This window comes from Cicer arietinum, chromosome 6 (assembly GCF_000331145.2).
Source record: "Cicer arietinum cultivar CDC Frontier isolate Library 1 chromosome 6, Cicar.CDCFrontier_v2.0, whole genome shotgun sequence".
Taxonomy (NCBI): Eukaryota; Viridiplantae; Streptophyta; class Magnoliopsida; order Fabales; family Fabaceae; genus Cicer; species Cicer arietinum.
The window spans coordinates 25,847,743-25,870,425 of record NC_021165.2 but is presented as its reverse complement, the minus strand read 5'-3'; the positions used below and the strand labels follow the sequence as shown (position 1 = coordinate 25,870,425).

The 22,683-nt window shown below is 27.1% G+C and overlaps 1 protein-coding gene across 1 annotated transcript; it reads right to left on the bottom strand.

Moving 5' to 3' along the window:
* Positions 1-3,997: 3,997 nt before the first annotated feature.
* On the bottom strand, positions 3,998-8,984 carry LOC101501096 (plastidic ATP/ADP-transporter-like). Its single transcript, XM_004506831.4, has 5 exons — positions 8,072-8,984; positions 6,454-6,708; positions 5,818-5,961; positions 5,180-5,527; positions 3,998-4,591 (listed from the first exon to the last, which is right to left on the bottom strand). Exons 1-5 carry the CDS (start codon positions 8,837-8,839, stop codon positions 4,250-4,252), a joined length of 1,857 nt encoding a protein of 618 aa, XP_004506888.1. The 5' UTR covers positions 8,840-8,984; the 3' UTR covers positions 3,998-4,249.
* Positions 8,985-22,683: the final 13,699 nt, after the last annotated feature.

Sequence of the window (22,683 nt, the reverse complement as noted above, 5' to 3'; positions counted from 1 at the left end):
TCCCTATATCATGTGTTGCATAAGGAATTTGGAGCACAAAATTAACTATTAGAAGGAATCCAATAAGGATAATAAGCAAAGGGACAGTGGAAATTTGTTTGTTATTTTATAGGACCATGATTTATATTACATATACTTTGTGATATTGGGTCTGTGACTTTTGTTTGGAAGAAAATTAATGAAGGCTTACAAAAATCCAAAGAATGATAGAAACTACAATTAGACACAAGAAGGAATCCAAAACTTGGCTTTCAATATAAATGTTACCTTTGGAAGGGTTTTTTTGGTTATTTTGTTTTCAATATTTTTGCTATAAATATTAATGTTTTAAAGTCGAGCAGAACCGAAGAGTTCAATCCGTTAAACCGTGAACTAGTATTGTCTATAGTTTAGTTATTTGTTCGGCGTGTTGTGTTGGTTTAAGTGATTAAAAGCAATTGAACCATGGTTTGGATGTCTTGCAAGTTTGATATCGTATTTAACTTTAAAAATATTGATAAATACTTGCTCTTGTCTTAAATATAACTAAAAAATAGGTAAAATACATTGATGTATTTGGTTCAAATTTTGAACCAAATAAATCACATTTCTTTGCCAGTACTTTTGCTAGTAATTGCCCAGATAACTTGGAGTTCAGCTGAAAGATAAGTAAAGTTTGACCAAATATTATTTCAGGAAAGCTTCGAACTTAAGTTATCTCTAATAATTTATTTTAACTGAAATTTATTAACCATTTGAATCTCATCACCTAAATAATAAAAAACTAATTTAAAACTAAGCAGATCAGATAACTTTTGTAAATCTTTTTTTTGTTTTGATACTTTAGACGAAGTGATAAACATTACCTAAAACTTACACACAATTGGAAAATCTCAGGTTCGAACTCAGACAAAAATATTTGACTAATAATAATGATATTTGTCAATAGAATTAGGTCATTCAACACTTGAACAATTTTTGTTCAAGTGTTTAGATATATCCATTAAATAAATTTGGTGAACATTTAGGTGTTGTGGTATTTTGTTGTGTATTAACTGATATTCAATCATTTAATATTACATAATTAGAAAAATAAATAATATTTGTACCAGAAAAATCTATTTTTAGGGAAAATATCTCTAAGTTAATAGATTTATTTTAAAGAACATAAAATTAGTAGGACAAACAGCAATACTCTCCATACATGAAATTGTGGCCACTGGCTGAACACAACTCTCCAAAATGTTTGGACAATATAGTATAGATTCTATATCAGACATCCAATGGTTATTTTTTATTTTAAAAAGTTATATGACAGGCAAATATAAAATTGGATTTAATTTATATATTGTATTTTCATGTAATTTATTTTTATACTATCAATCAATTATAATTGTTAAATAGTTAAAAATATTTAATTTTAATTAGTTGTAATTTGCTGGCAATATAAAAATCTTTACATATTTAGTACATATCAATTAAACTCTTTTTATATTTAACTTATAAATATTCATAAATTTTGATAAAAAGGTAATTTATTTAATGTTTAAAAAAAGAGTAAAACTTTCTCATAACTTTGTCCAATGAAAATCTCTACATATTTATTATGTAGTGTTCCGACACACTAAAAAGTCTTATACTATTTAAAAATTAAAGTTAAAGATAATTTATTAACAACAATTACACTCATCAATTAATTAAGAAGTTTATATTATAGACAAAATTGTATAAGATTTTATGCACACAATCCAAAGCGAATAATACTTCAAAAATATAATTTGAAGTTGAAACATTAACGCAACTGATAGAGATCGACCATATACCACACTCAATGGTTTACAAACTCTTTAGTCTCTTAGTCTTTACTAGAGAAATACGGTTAGGTTCCGATACATCAAAATAATCTTACATTGCTTTAAAATATAAACTAACAATAATTAACAAATAATATTCACACTCTTCAATCAATTAGACTATCTTTACTAAGAACAAAACTAAGAAGAACTTACATAAAATTAATAAATCAAAAATCAAAACAAATAATAACTAGAAAATATTGCTTAAGTTCAAAACACTTAGTTACTAATGACTTTTTTAACAAAAACTTTAGGTAGGGTGAATATTTATATGTTTTTTTATATTAAGATAAAGACAAACTACCAATTTCAACAACGATTTACATGAACATCACAAATAGGCTAACAATAGGACAAATCTTAAGATTTGAGCCAAACTTGTACAGTTGTCATATTGGCCACACATTTCCATTTTACTCTCACCCTTAAAAATCCAATGAAACGTCCTTTGCAAAAAATTGAAAAATAAAAAATGCCAAAGTTAGGTTAAAATCCAAAAATAAATGTACACATACAACCTCGTGATCATATTTCTTTGTTGCTTTTGAAGGAGACAAATCAAGCATGAGCATATATGGTCCCCTACATGCTACATTTATTATTTGAGAATTGTTAAATGTAACCCAAAATTGTGGTGTACCCTTACATCATTATTCTATTTTTGAAATATAATTTTCTTTCTTTTTTTACACCCCAACATTTTAATAAAGATGTATATAGTACTTCGAAGTTTATGGTTTTAGAGTTTTTCACATTCTTGTATATGTGTTTACATACATGAACAATGGTATATTCTAAACTTAATGTGTCTTAAACTTCAAGTATATGATATACATTTTATTGTACACCACAAATTTAAAGCTAACAATATATATTTTTGTATTAAAAAAATGTATTTTTATCTTCAATAAAAGAATAGAAACACACTCTTGATTATCAAAGTATATTTAGAACATCTTCAATGGTAATGGTTTACACAATAGTTATGTGTTACAATTGAAATGATTTTCTTGGATAAGGTGACAATGGTTAATGAGAGAAAGTTTTTCCCCCTAAAAAAAATACTTATGAAAGTATACGAATGTATATTTTAGACAAAGACACTATTTATTCTCTTCGGATGTGTATTTCCAAAATCACGTGCTGGTTTATTTTTAAAAAAATAATTAAGTGATTAAATCTGCTCCTATAATTAATTAGTTCAAGAAAATGTTACACCAAGATAAGTTTGAAATATATGGGCTGCATGGGCCTCATGGAACTAAAATCAAGGCAAAGCCCATTTAAAAATTAGCTCACAAAACCTCAAGGCAAAGCCCATTTAAGAATTAGCTCACAAAGACCATTTAAGAATCAAGAGATACTCACAAAGCACTTGGATATAAAGTTTATTAAGCACTTATTTAAACAATCCTTGTGATATAAATGCTTATAGCCAAATTCTAAAATGGTCAACGTTCATCGTGGACCAATATTTAAAAGTCACTTGAAATACTAACGACACAGTATTTAGAAGTATAAGTAAAAAGTTATCTGTCTTTATGTTTGAGATATTGGTTGATTAATGTTGGTTTGATGAATTGAATTTCCTATTTTTCTTATTTTTCCATCAATCTAATCATTATCTCATCCAGCAAGTACAAGAAGACTGTTCCGAGGAGAGTCGTTGATCTTCATTACAGTGTCAGATGACTTTATTTTAAGCATTGGTTGACAGTAGACTGACTACCTTTATATGGTCTTACATAGCATTCCCTAAGCTTCTATATCATTTCTACTTTCAAAGATAAAATTAGAGCAAACTTAGAATAAGCTCAATAATTTATGACAAACTATCTAAAACAGCTACTTTTATAAGTTCTATAAGCTTACCATCTATCTCACCATCATTCAAAGACCAAATCTCTCTCACCATTTTTCAAGACCAACAATTCCGCCATCGAACCACCGTCTCCCCTGTCGCATGACAATAATTGTTATTAATTTTATTTTTTTTTTTAAAACAAAATAGATTCACCTACCGTCTCAAAGTTGGACTTGATGGAAATCGTTAGATCTAAAGATCTAACAATCCCCACGGCCACAATAGTTGCACCATGCAATTGCGGTAGAGGATTCACACACCTCAAAATAAATTAAATTAAATTTATAAAAAAAAAACGAAAAAAAGTTCTATCTTTTATAGGATAACAAATGTGAGAGTATGAAATGAAATAAAGGAAACTCATCTTACATTTTGGGAGTCAAAAAAATTATGGGACTTGAGGAAAAAAACCAAAGTAGCAAGTTTATTCTATATGCTTATTAAAATAAACCTAAAACAAATAGTTTCACCTAACACTGCTCTCAACAGTTTTCTTTCTTCTACTCATTCATTCTGTAAGGAATTTTCTCCACAGAAAGAAGCTTGTGTTTTAACCGTTGCGAGGAGTCGAGGCTTCGGATGGACTACTCGATGAGTCACCGGCAAGTGAACCATTTCCGTCCGCGTTCTCGGACACCACTGGTATCTTGACAGCGGCTGCTCTTTCCATCTCTTTCTCGAGTTCTTCCTCCTGACGCAACGCGGTAAACTGTGTATCCAATGACTTAGCTGCTGCCAACCATGCGAGAACAATCACCAGAAGCACGCCTCCAAGGTATGGAGTTGAATTAGCTAGTGACCCGAAAGTTAGGATCATGAATTGTTGGATAAGGGCACCTCCAGATTTTCCTAATGGGTTGCAAACAACATCAATGGCTGCTTTTCCTTTGACCTGCATCATGCAATGCAAATCAAGTTCAAAAAAGTGGATATCATAGCAAGATTTCTACAAAAGATTTTACAATTAAATTTAATTGAAAGTTTCATGTCCATTTATCTAGTGTTTGACGTTTATCATATAAGTGCTTTTGTATAAGTTACTTCTCTTATAAAAGGTAAAGTTAAATTAAGATGTTTTCATAAAAGCTATAAACTGTTTTCATAAGCTACGTTAGAGTGTTTATGTAAAAAATGTTGTAAGTTGTTTTCACAAATTCTCCCAAATAATATCACAAGCACTTGTGTCAATTGATAAGCTCAAGTAAGTCCAATCCATATAGACTTTGTGTTTTCTTTGGTTTCACCATTCTAGCGCAATCAAAGTTTTGTTTTAGTATGTTCTAAATTGTCTACCAAACACACTTACGATAAGTGCATGTTTGGATTGATAATGAGTTTGACGAAATCACATTGGCACCGTAATATGGCTAAAACCATGTTGACACACTGCGATTCCTTGAAACTCGCCAACAATCCAAACATACATTAAATATGATAGAAAAGCATTAAATACGATAGAGAAGCGAAAAAGAATCCGAACCTTGGTATCCTCATCCAAGGGTATGTAAGCCATTTCTTTGCAGGGATCGAATAAACTGTACTTAGCACTCTTGCTAAATATGTTCTGCATTGCGCCGACATATACAGCTGCTAGCAGGGGGGTCATTCCCAAACTTGCAAGACCAGGTGCTAGTGGACCTCCAAACAATATGAGAGAGAAGAAACCTACTCCGGTCAAAAGCAGGACTGTAGGTGTGATCTTAGCAGCAACTCCCCATCCATATTTGTCAAATATATATTGACTTAGAAGCATCATAATGAATGTGGCTATTCCAGTAGCGGTCGAGAAGTCTCCCATGAAAGAAGAATACTCGTTCGGGCTAGGGAACTGCAATTCACAAAGATTTGTGAGAGAACGAAAAAGCATAGAGTGACATAGCCAGTTAAAATAACTTCATTTTGATACACCGTCGGTGTAAAAAGTTTTACACTATCAACAAATCACAACCAATCATATGTATAACTTTAAAAGTAGTGACAATTAAGGTCAAACATTTTTAACGATCTGACAGTTGTGATTAATTGATAGTGTAAAAACTATTTATACTGAAAGTGTATATGAATAAACTAAGCTAGAAAACCAAAACTAAGATGAGAACAACTCTTTTTGTATATTACCTGAGCTTTGAGCTTAGACTTCCATGTAACCTCAACGAGATTAATGCTGATTCCATAAGCAACCACTAAAGTGGCAAGATCTCTGATGTAGCTTGAAGACACCAAGAATTTCAAGCTCTCCATTGTTCCCATTTTAGGCTTCTCCTGTAAAATTGAATAGCAATGTAAACTGTTAGTTAACAGGTTTCAGAATTTCTACATGCGACATCAAAAAGAACCAATGTTGTTGTTCGTGGAACACAAAAATATCGGTTTGTTCAAACTCCGCTATGCTACTATGCTAAAAGTGTCATTATAGCTACTATTTGACTGATACTTTGTACTAAATAGCTTATCGAGAAACAATAACGATTTGTTCAAATTCTACTACGCTTTAGCGCTGTAGCCATTATTTGACAACAATGACAAGAACAAAGGGGAATAAGGCAGCATAGTACAAACAAATGATATCAAATTTAAATACTTCGTCCATAATAAAATATAAGCAAAAAAATTACAATTTGGACCAGATCATTGTGCTTTTTTGCTTATATTTTTTTACGGAGAGTATTATATTAAAAAGAATCAGTTTTTTTCAAATTAAAAACAAATTTTAATATATATATATATATAGAGAGAGAGAGAGAGGATTGTTACCTTCTTCTTCTTGCTACGTGTAGGAAGAGGAACATAAGTGTTCGTCCACCAGTAGAGGAAACAGATTGCAAAACCCATAAGAACAACTATGCTCATCATTCCTTTTAGAGAGACGGCCCAACCATCGACTCCGGGACCTAAATTCTTCCTCATATTAGAAAAGTATTTCACGGTCCGACCAGAGAATATAAGGGCTACGTTGGCCCCAAGTCCAAACAGTGGGTAGAAACGTTTTGCTTCATCGATAGTAGTTATCTGCAGAAGAAAAAAAACAAGGGTATTAGATTTTCCAAGAAGAACAAACTCATAACATCATATCCATCTATAGTGACTACAGAGCTATGAAGCACTGACAGAGACATAATAGCACCAATACTTTTGATCAAAGGTGTATCTCGGTGTCTAACATGTGTCTGCGTCGAACACCAACACATTGATTACATTCAATTCATTCATTTTCTCAAATTATCGGTGTCAACGTGTCAGTGTCGTGTCCAGTGTCTATGACAGAATGTCAGTATTTGTGCTTCATAGTTATATAACTCTAGAGTTCAATTGCTCAAAAAGAAAAGAAAGAATGACTATATTGTGCCAGTAAAATAAACTCCAGAAAAATATTATCTTGTAGGCGAAATCATCATACAAAGGCTTACGTTTTTGCTAAAGAAGCAAATAGACTAGACAACGCAATCATTGTATTTATCAAAATACTAAATCTAATCATGAACTCACTATTTATTTCATATGGAACGTAACCGGTAGCAATAGTTTTAAACACCTTGTTAATAAATAAACAGAACAAAAGATTAAAACAATACATAACAATTACATGAATACATAAACAAGTTAAGAAGGTTAAAGGTTGATCTTTTGGAACCATCGTGGCCACATTGCAACAACATAAGCAGCAGCAACATCAGCAGTATTTGTACGCAAGTTGCAGTATCAAGGATCTTATTACAACTTGTAACAGCAACTGCAATTTAAAACCTTGCTATGTAGCATAAATATAAGAGAAAATTGACTATGCATCGTCAATGTGAACTAATTTTACACTGACAGTCAACAAGAGCAACTGATTTTGATGTCACTGTATTTTTGTAACTGCATGATAAAGTAACTGCACAATCAATGTTTGTTGTTGAATGTCAGTGTAAAATAGTTTTTAACACTAACATCTCCAAGTTTTTCATTTAATCTCTTCTTCAGAATTAGTACACAAAAATTAATGGTTTAGCTCATAAAAAAAAATTAAAAATATAATTACCTGATACACCAAAATTACATAATCAAACCAAAAATAAACAAAAAATAAAAGTGAATTAATGAAAAAAAACACCTGATACAACAAAATCACAAGCAAACAAAAAATAAAGTAAAAATAAAAGTGAATTAATGAAATAATAGATACCTGATACACCAAAATCACTTAATCAAATCAAAAATAAAAGTGAATTAATGAAATAAAAAACATTACCTGATACACCAAAATCACATAATCAAACAAAAAATATACAAAAAGATAAGTGAATTAATGATGAAAACAAAAAACACCTGATACACCAAAACCACATAATTAAACTAAAAAAAATGAATTAATGAATGAAATGAAAAATACCTGATTAGCAAAACCCCAAAACAGGACAGAAACCACCACACTCCCCCACAATTCAGCCATAACATAGAACAAACAGAAACTCCAAATTCTGATAATTGCAAGAGGACCAAGAAACCTAGGACCAAGTACATTAAGAAGCTTGTCTGCAAAAGCTTCAGGATGAATATAATTGCTTAAAGGGTACAAAACAAAACCAAAAGCACCAAAAAATGCAATAAAAGGCAAAATAACAGTGTAAAAAAGTGCTTGTTTTGACAAAACATTGGCCAACTTTGTATACAACAGCATAAACCCAATAGCCATAGGAAGATTCACCCATGTTTTCAAAAATGGTATAATCTCAGCACTACTTCCTTTAGCTGTAACAACCAAAACATCCTTAGTATCCCTCAAAATTGTGTAATTAAAAAGGATGCAAAAGAACATTAACCCTAAAGGTAAAATCTTTTTCATTGTGTCAATTTCAATCCCCAAAATTTTAGGTTTTTCAACCTCAATTTCTTCACCAAAAACTGGTTGTTGATTATCAGCAGCAGCAGCTTCTGCTTTACAGATGAACAAATTCTTTTCATTTTGACCAAACCCATTAATTTTTGATGAAAAAGAATTGATTTTTTGAAACCCATTTGAATTTAGAGATGACCCAATTAGGGTTTTAGGTTTAAGTGATAAAAATCTCTGCTTTAAGCAATTGGGTTGATGAAAAACCCTGTTTTTAGGGTTTGTTGGGAGAGAGAGAAGCCCTCTGGTTTGAAGAACAGCATCCATTTTCCTTCCCCTCTTAAGAAATTTTTTTTCCAGAAAAAACCAAAATGAATTTTAATGGAAACAACTTCGAGAAGAGAACATAGAAAGAGAGGAATAGATGCAAATGAGAATGGTTGTGATAGAAAGATAAGGTGGCTGAAGAACAGCACTGAGAAATATCTCTTGTTTTTATATTTTTGAAGATCTAATCAAAAGCCCAAAAGAGTTCCCTTTTTTTTTTTAATAAAAGTAATAAAATATTAATTTCGCACAATAATACTCTGATTTGATGTTAAGTTAGAAAAATATTTATATTTAGTGTTTAAATAAAAAAATATTTAAATACTGTGTCTTAAATAAAATTACATAAAAAGATAAGAAAGTATAAAAAATTAAAAAATAATAAAATAAATAAATATTCTTTCATTTTTATTTTTATTAGAAAAAATGAAAACAAAGTTATCATAAAAAAAATAAAGTATTACAGTATGTATTTATCACATTACCATACAATTTGATAAGGGTTCATTGAAAAAGCCAACAAAGTAATGTAAAATATTCTTTCATTTATTTAGTAAAAAAGAATATATTCTTTCATTTCTATATAAAAATATAAAATATTATTATATCGTATTTATAATATTACCATACCATACAATTAGATAAGAACAGAATTTACCTAGAAAAAAATTCTGGGAAGGGTTGATTTTAATTTTAGTCTTTGGACATTGGAAACAGTGAATTTAAAACGTGCATTTAACAATGGAAAGGGAACAATGCATTTGGTATATTTTTATATAAGTTATTTTTTGAAAATTCAATTCATTTTGTTAAAAAAAGTATTATTATTTTTTAAATAAATAAATTAGAAATAAAATTATAGAAACGTTGAGAACAACTTGGCAAAAGAAATATTATCTACCGTGTTTTCAATGCTCATTTTTACAGGTTGCATTGAGTTCATTTAGCCTGCGGGCTAACCAATTGGTCCATATATAAAAAATTAAAAATTAATTTTTTGATAAAGATAAAAAAATTTAGAAAACTGAAATATTGTGCTTTGTATTTTAATCATATGGAAAAAAAATTAAAAAGTCTAAAAAAAATTAAACTACATATTTAATTTAATTGTATATCATATAAAAGATTTATACGACTAATAAATCATAACTATTAACATGTGTGACTTTAAAAAATTATTATTATTCTATCATATTTTAACTACGTTGATATCTAAAACATCCAACCATTATATGTGAAAGACGTACCCGTATTAAGAAGTCATATTAACAATAAATGTGACTATGGTGTCTTTTTATATTACTTGGTATTCCTTAATTTAGGTATCTTTGTTGACTAAATTTGAGTAAATTCTCCTCAGTAGAATTGTTGCATTGTTTTTCACCTTTCAATTGAATTTGGTTTGATATCATTAATATGACATATACAACTCTAACTACACATTAGAAACTTTAATCAAATATTACACCTTGTTATAGCTTGATTCTTGTAACTCAAATTATGGTCAAAGCAGTGTAATAGTGTAGTCGATGATTAGGCTATGATGACACTTAAAAATAAGATTATCTAGCCTTAATGCATTGAATTATTATTTGATAATTGAGTAAATTTATGTTAAATTTGAGTCAAAAACAACTTTGTGTTTGTTTTTGTTAGATTTCATTTATTGCTCTAGTGTGGAGGAATATGTTTTGAAATGCTCCAACGTTGTGTGGTGTTGTAGCACAATATTGTGGTTATTTTTTAGCAGAATTGAAGGTTTTTGCATTGTTGAGATGTTGAGAAAGGACATAAGAAGATAGGACAAAATGTATGGTTCCGAACCTGAGTGACATGTGTTGATTGCAAGGACAGAGAATATTCTCTTATTCTTGGGGTGCTTCTCTGTTATGACCATTTTAGAATTGATCCATTGTCTAAAAGATACATATTATAAATATAATTTAACGGAGTCTCTACCATAGATTTGATTACATTTGTTGTTCCTTTGTCATCTACCTTTGGCCTCTGTTTCAATACATTGTCATTTCTTCTCATTGCTCCATAGCAGAACCAAGGTGCTATATCACCGATTGAAGAATTGTTGGTTGAAAGATCACTTGATCTCTTGGCAGGTTCAACTTAGGTAAATTATATTTTTGTTCTATTGAATTGTAATGGATCTATAACTCTAGTCATTGTGAATGTTTTATATCTTGCTCACTATGAGCTAAAACACTAAGCTAAAACACTTTTATTAGATTATATGGAATTTGATATGAATGTTTTGTTTAAAGTGATTCGATTGATGCTTAACATTTTTAGTCCTAGTATGTTTATGCTATATATTTATTAGGCACAATTGCTCATGCGGTACCTTAACTTAATTTTAGATAACACTTCAGTTATTTATCTTTTTCTTTTTCTCGATTTGGTCATTTATTTAATTTTATTACAAAAAATTCGAAATATAAAGAATGAAAATATGAGTTTATTTGAATATTTGAGTTATAAATCTGATTAAATTTACATTATATTGAAGATGATAATTAATTTTATGAGTTTTATTTGAAATTTTTGATGAATTTTTGTAAAAAAATGATAACATTGTTAATATGTTAAAACATAAAAGATCAAATTATTTACTTAAAATTAAATAAAGGCTAAATATCATTTGTGTCCACTTAACTTAATTTCAGTTAACATTTTAGTTATTTTTTTTTATTCTCGATTTGGTCCTTTATTTTAATTTTAAACGACAATTTGATCTTTTATGTTTTAAAATGTCAACAATATTATCTTTTTTTATATATAAAAATTCAAAAACTTCGTCAAAAGTTTGAAACAAAACCCATAAAATTAATTATCCTCTTCAATATCATGCAAATTTCATCAAATTCATACCTTAAATCTTTAAATAAACTCATATTTTTATTCTTTATTTGATGAATTTGATGTTGTTGGAGATGAAAATATGAGTTTATTTTAATATTTGAATTATGCATTTGATGAAATTTGCATTATATTAAAGATGATAATTAGTTTTATGGGTTTTGTTTAAAAATTTTGATAAATTTTTGACCGCGGATGCTATTTAGCCTTAAGGGACCTCACAAGCAATTATGTATATTTATTATAAGGACATTTAGTTTAAATATTGAAATAGTTTAATAAATCGATTTCAAGTGGCTAATAAAATAGTTTAGTTAAAGTATTTAGATATAAAGTCTAGAACCATAAAGGGAGTGAATTATTTTAAATACAGTAGAATGAATTTAACAAGAGTTTAATAGAATATTAATATCATTCTATTTTATCACGTAATTGACAAACACATATTATTGTGTACGATTGATTGTGTTTTTCCCTATACAATCAACATTTTAGGTGCTAACGGTGAAATGACATTCACGAAAGTTCTCACGTTGTGACATCAAGAGTTAAAAATTTGAGATCGTTATATTTTAGTTACATTAAATTATGACCAAGTGACATGAAATTTCGAGGTGTTTTGTAATTAGAAATTTGTAAATATTTAAACCAATACTCTTTGTAATTGTGATATTTTATGCAATATATTTTAACAAAAAAAATTTAACAAATTTTTTACTATTTTAATGTTAATTTTGCAATTACATATAAATAAAGGAAGAAATAAGGCACGAAGGACTAGGCCAAAATATTGAATAAAGTTAACTAATAGTTATATTTTTAATTAGTGTATACTAGCATGATTATTTTTTGGTATGTTTAAAATAGGAGTAATTATTATTATAATTATTATTTATACTACTAATAAAAGTAAATAAGGTATTACACATGTGTAGCATTTTGATAAAATTGATGTAGCCTAATTATCTTACAATACCACTCTTTATAGTTTATGTTGTTTTTAAAATTTGGAAATCTATTTTGAAAGATAATTTTCAAACACTGAATATGTTACTGGATTGAGTTACGGACTATGTCGCTTTCATTAAGACATTTTGTGGCACTGTTTAAAATTGTACAAGACAGACGATCAACAACGATGTTCTCAACACACACAAAAATTGCTCAGATACATTGTATCAGTTTTTCTCTTACACAGTAAACAATCGTTATAGAATTACACTCTTTAAATATAGCGGCTACAGCCACTCGAGAATATGGTACGAAGACTACTCAAAAAGAAAATTTGTTTCAGTAAAGGGACAAAAAGAAAATTTGAGAGGAAGCCAAAAAGAAGGAAGAGATAAAACTCGGAAATAGTACGTGTTTTGGTGCAACCGATCTGAGCAAAATATGTGCTAATGATTTTTACCAGTTAACTGAAAATAGATTAGTTCACAAAAAACAGACCAACGAGAGGACTAGGCAACAACAAAAAAGTATGTTAAAAACTCATAAAGAGAAAAGTGCACACATTAAAAAACTAAAAAAAATAATACACCACAAAGCTCAACTGAGTCGATTCAGTCGGTCAGACGGCTGCGGCGCGCATCGTAGTCAATTTGAGTGTGTTCTATCCCTTTCACAAAATTGGGCACCCCTTGGTGCACACTCCAAAAGTCATACCTCTATCTTTTAACCACTACTAGTTTGTGATATCTCTCATATGTGGGACTTTCGTTTTCTTTTTCTTCAACTCATACAACACTAGCTCTAAGTTTCAACACTTAATGCATAAGTTCCAACAAGATAATGTCCAACAATCCTCCACTTGAATTTAAAAAATTGTTTTTGAATTAGCATTAAACCCTTATATGAGAATGTGCATAAATAGAAGTGTCTTCTGACTTGAATCTTTGCATAATAAGTAAGATTCATATTCAACAATAATGACTCATAGTCTTAAACTCTATATCTAATATCAAACCCACACACAACATTTTCATATGGTGTATTCTCAAAAGCATTTGCATTAACGGTTCAACACGTCTATCCCAATACAGGGAATGTTCTAAGAATTCTGCCTCAAAATATCATAGGAAGTTGTCCCACATTAACATTTACATAGAGGAGTCTATCAAGAGTACTCGTGTAGTTAGGTAGTCCACTCCACATAGAGTATATATATTATTAAGAGTTTCTATTACCTTATCATTTAATCGCTTCATGAATCACGTTTCTCTAATTTATAATAGTATGTTCAACTCATATCACTTGACGAATTGGTAATACTAATTGAACTTAAGATATTTAGATAATTTTTAAATTTAATCACAACAATATCATTTATTTATCGATCTATTTTAGTTAAAGTGTGAGTAATGGGTATGGGTACCAGCACTTAGGTACCCAAAGGGTAAGGGTACGGATATTAAAGTTGATACCCAAGAGAGAATGAGCACGGGTATGAGTATTTTTTTAAATTACGGGTATGGGGACGAGTATTATAGTACCATATCCAAATCCTACTCATTGTCATCCTTATTTCCCACAGTTGTAGCAAATGAATTGTGAGTCAAAGTTATTTCTATGAGGTACTTGTTGCTTCACAATTGGGGCTTTAAGAGGGTTCTCATTCTTGTTGTAGGTTTTCATACTTTTTAGCCTCATTTTCTTCGGTATCATATTTCTTCTTCAGAGCATCCAAAACTTCTCTACTAGTATTGTTGGAATTGTAGTAATCATACAAATAATCAGCAAGTTCATTAAGAATATAATTCTTACAGAGGTAATCACCAGCCTCCCATTAGGTTAATTATGCAGTTTCTTATCTTGTTATGTTTGTTCAGTTGTTTTCTAGAACCATTGGAATGTTATTTTTCAGAACATTGACAACTTTTTTCATAGTTAAGACAAATAACATTTGCCAACGTTTGGAGTGAATTCCCTCAAACCGAAACAATTTACTGAAATCGGAAGCAACAAAATATGATTCAATAATTTTTTCGGTAGACATGGCAGAAAGAAACGTCTTAAATTGTTAGTTTTTGAGTTTTGAAAAACTATTTTCAAAAATATTTTTTAATCACTGAATATATTATTAAGTTGAGTCGTAAACTAAATCGCTCACTTATGTGAAACTTTCACATTTTTATCAATTAACACAACAGTAACTCTAAGTTTCAACACTTATTGTATAAATTCTAACTACATAATTTCAAATAGTTTCATAATTAATGTTTAACTTCTTAATAACTATTATTCCTCAACAATTTAATTATAAAAAATCATTTGTTATTCACATTTTAAATACGTATTTACTACCTTCTATTATTGCTTTTCATAAACAACTCATTATTCTACCATCAAATGATCATTATTTTAATTAATTTCATTTTTTATTTTATTTAAAGAAAAAAATAAAAGTTATACCAATATTATTATTTATACTTAATATACATTAATACAATAAAAAAACATATATAATCAAATTAGAAAATAAAAGATTCTACGGTACATTCACAAATGGAAGATTTTTAATACATTGTTTCTTAAACCGATAAATTGACAATAAATTTTATAAATCTAATAGTTATTTATTAACTTCATTATTTTAGAAAATATCATTTCATAAAAGATATATTATTTAATTGTTTCTAAACATTATTAATTTTTTATATTTTACTATAAAAAATATTTAATATTTCTTATTACGAATAATATAAATTTAGAAAAAAATTAAGTTTTATTTTACCGATATTTTTAATAAATAATATTTAATTATCATAATAAAAATTAATTTTAGAAAATAAACTGACTTAACTATTAATTTAAAAATCAATCATACTATTAGATGTAAAATGTATAGGAGAAATTAAACAAAATGTATAGCCATCGTTTCTGAAATGAAAGCGACGCAGTGAGTGGTATGGGTAGGTAGGTTAGGAAAAAGTGCACGGAAAAGTAACCTACTCACTGCTCTCTAGGATTTGCCAAAATCTTCATTTTTTTCATTCAATGACTAAAATGCCCTCGAGGTATTTGCCCTTGTTTTTACGTTCACGCATCACAATGCAAAATTGCATAGATTTTGATAGATAGATACATGAGCGATTCAAAACATTGGAACGTGAACCACCGATCCAAAATTACTACTGCCCCAACCAAAAGGCATTTTGCCTTCACACTACCACTTCTTTGCTAGTTGTCACAAATATACCAACAAATTTACTACTATGCAACCTTGTTTTCTTTCTTTAGTTAATTATTGTATTATCTCCTTCATAAATTACTAACTTTGTCATTAAATATAAGATGGTTGTACTAACATGTATTATGGATACTAAAATTAGAAAAAATGTATTGAAAAATACTTCATTCATCATGATAACTGTGATTTAAAATTTATATATATATATATATTAAGAAATTATTAAAAGAAATTTAATAATTAAAAAAATAATAATTCATTTTATCAAACTATTCATCTTAATTATTGATGAGATTAGTACTATTATCAATATAAAAATATAATAATAATTTAGATATTGTGTATATATTAAACATTAAAAGATATAATATAAATATAATAATTAAAGTTGCATTGAAAATTACAAATGACATTTTTTTTAGAGATTTTTTATGTTATATTGACATTTATTATGAGATGGAGGGAATACAATGTTTGAACTTTTAAATAGTTAAAAATACACATTTTAATATGAAATTTCTCCATTTGAATCATTAACACGTACCCTTGAGACATATGTCTTATTGGGTTACATGTTAGCATTTCTCATATAAGATTTATTGATTAAATAATTGAATTGAATTAAGAAAGTTTATAAGAATATTAAATTTATTAATTGTTTTACATGTTTACCTTTAAGAGAGATAATTAATTAATGTCTAATGTTTATTGTTAAATTTATAAAAAGATATAAATTAATTAAAAATAAGCTAATAAAAAAAAAGTAGGTTTAAATTAATATGTTATTGGTACCTCCAAATATGAGTCATTTTGATTTTGGTCTCTAATAATTTTTTTTTTTTTGAATAACACTCTTGCAAATTCTCAAATATTTTAAAAAATTTCTTAATGTGATTTTTTTATTAAAAAATATTAAAATGACTAATTTTGAGTGAAATGACATATACTGACAATATAAATATTGTTGATTAGGTAATAATTAATTAATTAAATATTAATTAAATATAATTTGATTATTATTATAAATAAATAAAAACTAACAACTACATACTCATTTTCAACTTAAAATCTCAAAAAAAAAAAATTCTACATCCAACAACCAATCTTAAAAAACTCAAATAAAAAATCGAAAGTGACTGATTTTCATTGCAACCTCCCAGGTGACAATTGTTGCTGCACTAGCACGAAATGCTCGACACATCCCTCATGTAGATCTACAACACAAAAACCAATTTGGGCCTCCATCGATCTCTAGTTTTTTCATTATTGGCAATTAAAGAAACAAACAAGGAAAGGTGTAAGAGAGCTTACGAAACTCAAGATTGTAAAAGGATTCCTAGTATAGGTTTTATCAAGATTTATCTGCATTATTGTTTTTAATTTATTTGAGTTTTTTAAAATTGGTTGCTGGATGTAGAAAAATTTCTGACATTTTAGGTTGAAGATAAGTTTGGAGTTGTTAGTTTTTATTTATTATTAATAATAATAATAATAATAATAATAATAATAATAATAAAATTAAATTTAATTCATATTTTACTAATTAATTATTATCTGATCAATAATATTTATACCGTCAGCATGTGTCACATCACTCAAAATTAGCCACTTCAACATTTTTTAATAAAAAAAATTTTAAACATTTGAAAATTTGCAAAGGTGTTATTAAAAAAAATTACAGAGACAAAAATCAAAATGACTCATATTTACAGGGAATAAAAACATATTTAAACAAAAAAAAGTAATTAATATCTTTGTATTTAATTATTATATAGGATGTTGAGAATTATGATACAATTAGTGTATCATTCACCTTTATATATTGTCCATAAGATAGATAACTAACATAACTATCTTCCATCTAATCAGAATTAACTTCTTACTGCCTTAATCTAATTCTAACACATATTTAACTATATAAGATTTAATGATCAAATCATTCTAATTAAGAAAATTGATAGTAGCATTAAATTTAGTAATGATAGATATTGTTTTTATAAGTTTACTCTTTAAGAGAAATAATTAGTTAATATTTAATTATAACATTTAGACAAGTTCTACGCTACAATAAAAATAGAATGTGTATCGGTACTATGAATTTTTTGATCAATAATTTTCTTTAATTTTTCCACGTATGTATTACTATTGTATCTATTAAAATTAACTAAATTAAGAGTTTTGGTACATAGATGACATTTCATTTAACTATTGATGATTTAATTTTGATAGTATTAAAACATGTTAATTTTTTAACGTATGGTAGAAGTCCTTTAATATTTATTATAACATTTATTGTTGATGTATAAAAAGATATCAATTAATTAGATATAAATTAATAAAAAAAAGTAATCAATATCTACTTACTTAATTATCACGTATGTTCCAAAATATAAAATTTAAAGATGAAATCGATGAAATTAAGAAAGTTGATAATAATATTAAATTTATTAATAGTTGCTATTGATTTTACATATTTATCTTTTAAGAGAGAGAACTAGTGAACATTTTGATGGGAAATAATAACATGTACCTTTAGAACTCTTGCTAGACCACAAGGTACATGTTAGAGTACTAAAAATAGAAATTTTATATTGGAAATTATGTATTTTCTTTTCTTGAAAATTGTACATTTCATATTTTTAAGATATAATTACTATTAGTGGAATTCTTAATATGTGTCCTTATGCACGTGTTATTATGACATGACCCTATCTTGACCAGAGACAAATGAAGTAATATTAATAAAAAATATGCTTAAATGCAATTTTAGTCCATCCATTTTGTTTAAAATTAACTTTAAGTCTTCTTATTTTTAAAATAGGGTTTTTGGTCCCCATAACTTATAGCTTGTTGGATTTTTTGGTCTACTCCATTTTTTTATGATATTTCATGCTTAATTATGATGCGGCAATGATGTGATACAACCAAATTGAATTTATGTCATTAATTAATATTCATTTTTTTATTTTTTATTCGACAAAATTTTACGATCATTTTTGTTAGTAACAACATAAGTGAAGATTTATGAAGAAAAAAAGAACATTGAACATAATTCTATTTTATTCAATTCAGTTGTGTCGTATCACTATTATTTTATTATTGAGCATACCATATCATGAAAAATGAAAGGAACCAATCAAAATGCCACAAGTCATAAAATAAAAATAATAAAAAAAATAAAAACCCGCTTTAAGAAATAAAAAACTAAAAATTAATTTTTTTTAAAGTATATTAAATACATCTTGTAATTTAAAATGAAGTTATACTTAAAAGAACAATTTTCTTACCAATATAAATTTATAATTAAAAACAGAGATAATTTATCTATCAAATCCATTGAATCAACTCAATTGAGAAATAAATAAGTTGGTTCGGGTAAAATTAATCAAGTTATTAGAAGTAACAAACATATTGGCACTATCTTTATATTGCCCAATAGTTGTTATGCGTCCATATATGATTATTTCTAATCTGGTTTGCAATGTGGATTATCGGCTAAGGGATTTTATGCATTTGTTTAGATATCTTTTTATCTTGTTTTCTACTCTTGATACTTTGGTATGTTGGGCTGGTTTTAGTGGTGGATTTTGCTTTTCTTATGGTTGTTTTGGAGCATTTAATGTATCACTTTTAAAAAATTCAACCACTTTGAATTAAAAATTATAAAATTCTTTAGATTCAATATATATTTTTAGATTTAATATATAAAATTCTTTAATAATGTTTTCCAAAAATATAAATCGACAGTTTTATTTCAACAAATTTAATTGTAAAATTTGAAATCATCAGTTCATTATTCAAATCTAACAGTTTGATGAATTAATTTAGACCAAAGTCAACTTACAAATAAAAATTGAATCAAACACTTCGGGTTGAGTATCAAATTAATTCATATTTGTGAATACCTCTACCCATGTCATGTTGAAAAACAAAACAAAACAAATTTTGATTTTGTGTGCTCTAAGCATCAAATGAGTTCTACAATTCGGTGACCTCACTTGTATCATAGTTTGTTCCTAACAACTCACGATTTATGGTAGGGATGACAATTAGACCCATACCTAGTGGGTATCCGCAAAACAAACCCACAATAGGTAGGGTAAAAACCCGCATAATGGATATGGGCATGGGGACGAGTAATTACCCGCAAAATTAAGCGGGTATGGGTGCGGGTACGGGTACTATAGTACCCACTCCGCCCCACACTTATATAAATATATTATTTATTTATTTATTTAGTTATTTATTTATTTATTATATTAGTGTTTAGCTTAATTAATTATTTTCTTTTATGTTTTAACATCTATTAATATCATTGGACTATTACAATATTGATAATTGAAACATAAACGTTTGTAAATTTTTTAAGAATCTGATTATGATAAATAAGTAAATAATTATGATTTTATAACTAATAGTTATATCTTATTAATAGTGACCTTATAATTATACTTTCAACTTTGTATCAATTATCTCAGATAATATTGTCGTATGACTTGCAACTTCACAAAATATTATTATGGATATTTAAATATATATTTAAATATGTATTGTTCCGTATATAACAGGGAAATGTTGAAAAGTCTGAGGAGTATTCAGGCTGCTCACCAGTTCTTCAATGTCATGAGTCGGAGTTGGATCACATCTTGAGTCTAGATTAGAGATTAGAGTTATAGTTTAATTAAGTTTCACTTGAAAGTTGTTTTAAAGTTTGTAAATATTTTAGTATTCTAAGTTATTTCAAAAATTTACAAAATAACCCACATTTATTTACAAACACTTAGATATTTTTTAATTAATAAATAAATAAATTTCATCTACATTGTGTACAATTTATTTTTTCAAGATTACTAGTTAAATTTTAGACGTTACACAATAGATGTCATGTTTTTTAAAAACATTAAAATAAAATTGATAGACAATTAAAAATTAATTTTATTATATGTTTTAACAACCATAAATTATGTCTACATTAAACCGTACTTGCTTTATATATATAACCAATGAGTTTTGTGTTGTTGTAAAATCCATATTTGTGTTATTATTTTGTATTTAAAAATAGTGTTTTTTTTTTACTAAAAAAAAGCCTCAATTTAAAGGCGGTTTTAAGCCTCCAATTTATTGGGTTGATTCTGAATCATTGAATGATATAATTGAGTATTGACACGATCTATTATAATATATTAAAATAGATATCTGAATTTTATCCACAACAACTCATCTATATGTACGCTACATATTTAAAAATTTGTCAACTCACAAATTTTTCAAGTGATGTTTTCTAAATCACACCAATTCTTTTATGTTTTATTTCACCAATATGTAACGTAAATCAAACTATTTCACTTGCCCATTCAAATATCATTATTTCATATATTTAACAGTTTTAACTCTAATCAATACACTTAAAAGGCTATGATCACTTATCAAACTTTTCATTTCAATAAAAATTGTTGCAATGTTTTAAATACTATTATAGACGTTGTTTTTAACAAACTACTACTCATGAATAAATGGTACAATAAATACTAAAATACATATTATCATTTAATATATATTTTGATTGACAAAATTACAGAGCTACCTAGATTTTAACAAAAATTACTCTATAAAGGTTAAATAAAATTACGGTGAATTTTTAAATTCACCACCGTTTTCTTTACTAAAATTTTTCCATCTTTACATACTTATATTTATTAATTTTTTGAGTCTTGATGACAACACATTCTTCTAAATAGTAATTCTTGTGTAGACACAAGATTTTGGACACACTATTTGATCACACACAAAAAAAAAAATTATATTTATTTTAATTATTTTAAAACTATACATTATTTAATTGCTACTTTTCAATTTTTTTTTCTTTTATGTGTGAGTCTAAATTTTTGTGTCCACATAAGAATTATTCTCTACTAAGTTTTTATGAATTTTTTAGAGTATATAAAGAAAATTTTGAGAGACATGTGAAGTTCATTTTTTACTGTCAATATGAGCAATTCACTTTTGGGTTGATGTATACATAGTTATATTGTATTGCCTATTATTTTGAGTAAGACGACATTAACTATTGTTATACTAAAACTTATGGAGTGTAATATGTACCTCAAGAAGTCTTTAGTGTACACTCAAATTCAACTACTAATCAAGACTATACACTTCTTTGTTATGAATTTGTATTCATATTTTCATTGAAACATATTATCCTATTTAACTATACATCTGATCAGTCTGATGTTAACCAATCTTTTTACATAAAATAATTTCCATGATTAATTTATAAAATTGAAAATATTAAAAATACAAAAAATTTAAAAATATAATGTTTTCAAACTAATATAATTCATATAGAATGAAGAATATATAATAGTTAAATATACAACTTTTACGATAATGAAATGTTGAACTATTTAATAAATATATAATTGGAATGAACATTTCAAAGAAAACAAAAAATTTGAATAAACCAATCCTAAGTAGAAAAAAATGTTAAAGATAAAGACTAAATACCTAAAGTTAAAAAATCTTATAATAGTATCGTATTTTAATATATATTGCATCAATTGTATTAGTCAACAAAATTTTACTTTTTCATTTGAAAAAAAAAATTAATCTATATACAGTTATTCAAAAATATATTTACCTATTAACACAAATATTTTATTATATTTTACTCTAAAACAAAAATAACACTACTTTTAATTTGCATATTATTACTTTATACTCAATAATATATTAAATTCTACCGCGCAACACATCAGTTATCATAATTTAATATATGTTGCAT

Bases quoted from the DNA above. Each gene is read 5' to 3' on its own strand.
- LOC101501096 (XM_004506831.4), bottom strand. From the start codon at position 8,839: ATGGATGCTGTTCTTCAAACCAGAGGGCTTCTCTCTCTCCCAACAAAC. The intron at 6,709-8,071 runs GTATTTTTCATT...TTTCTTCTGCAG, and splicing joins TTTGGGGTTTTGCTAATCAG to ATAACTACTATCGATGAAGC. The intron at 5,962-6,453 runs GTAACAATCCTC...TCAATTTTACAG, and splicing joins CACGTAGCAAGAAGAAGAAG to GAGAAGCCTAAAATGGGAAC.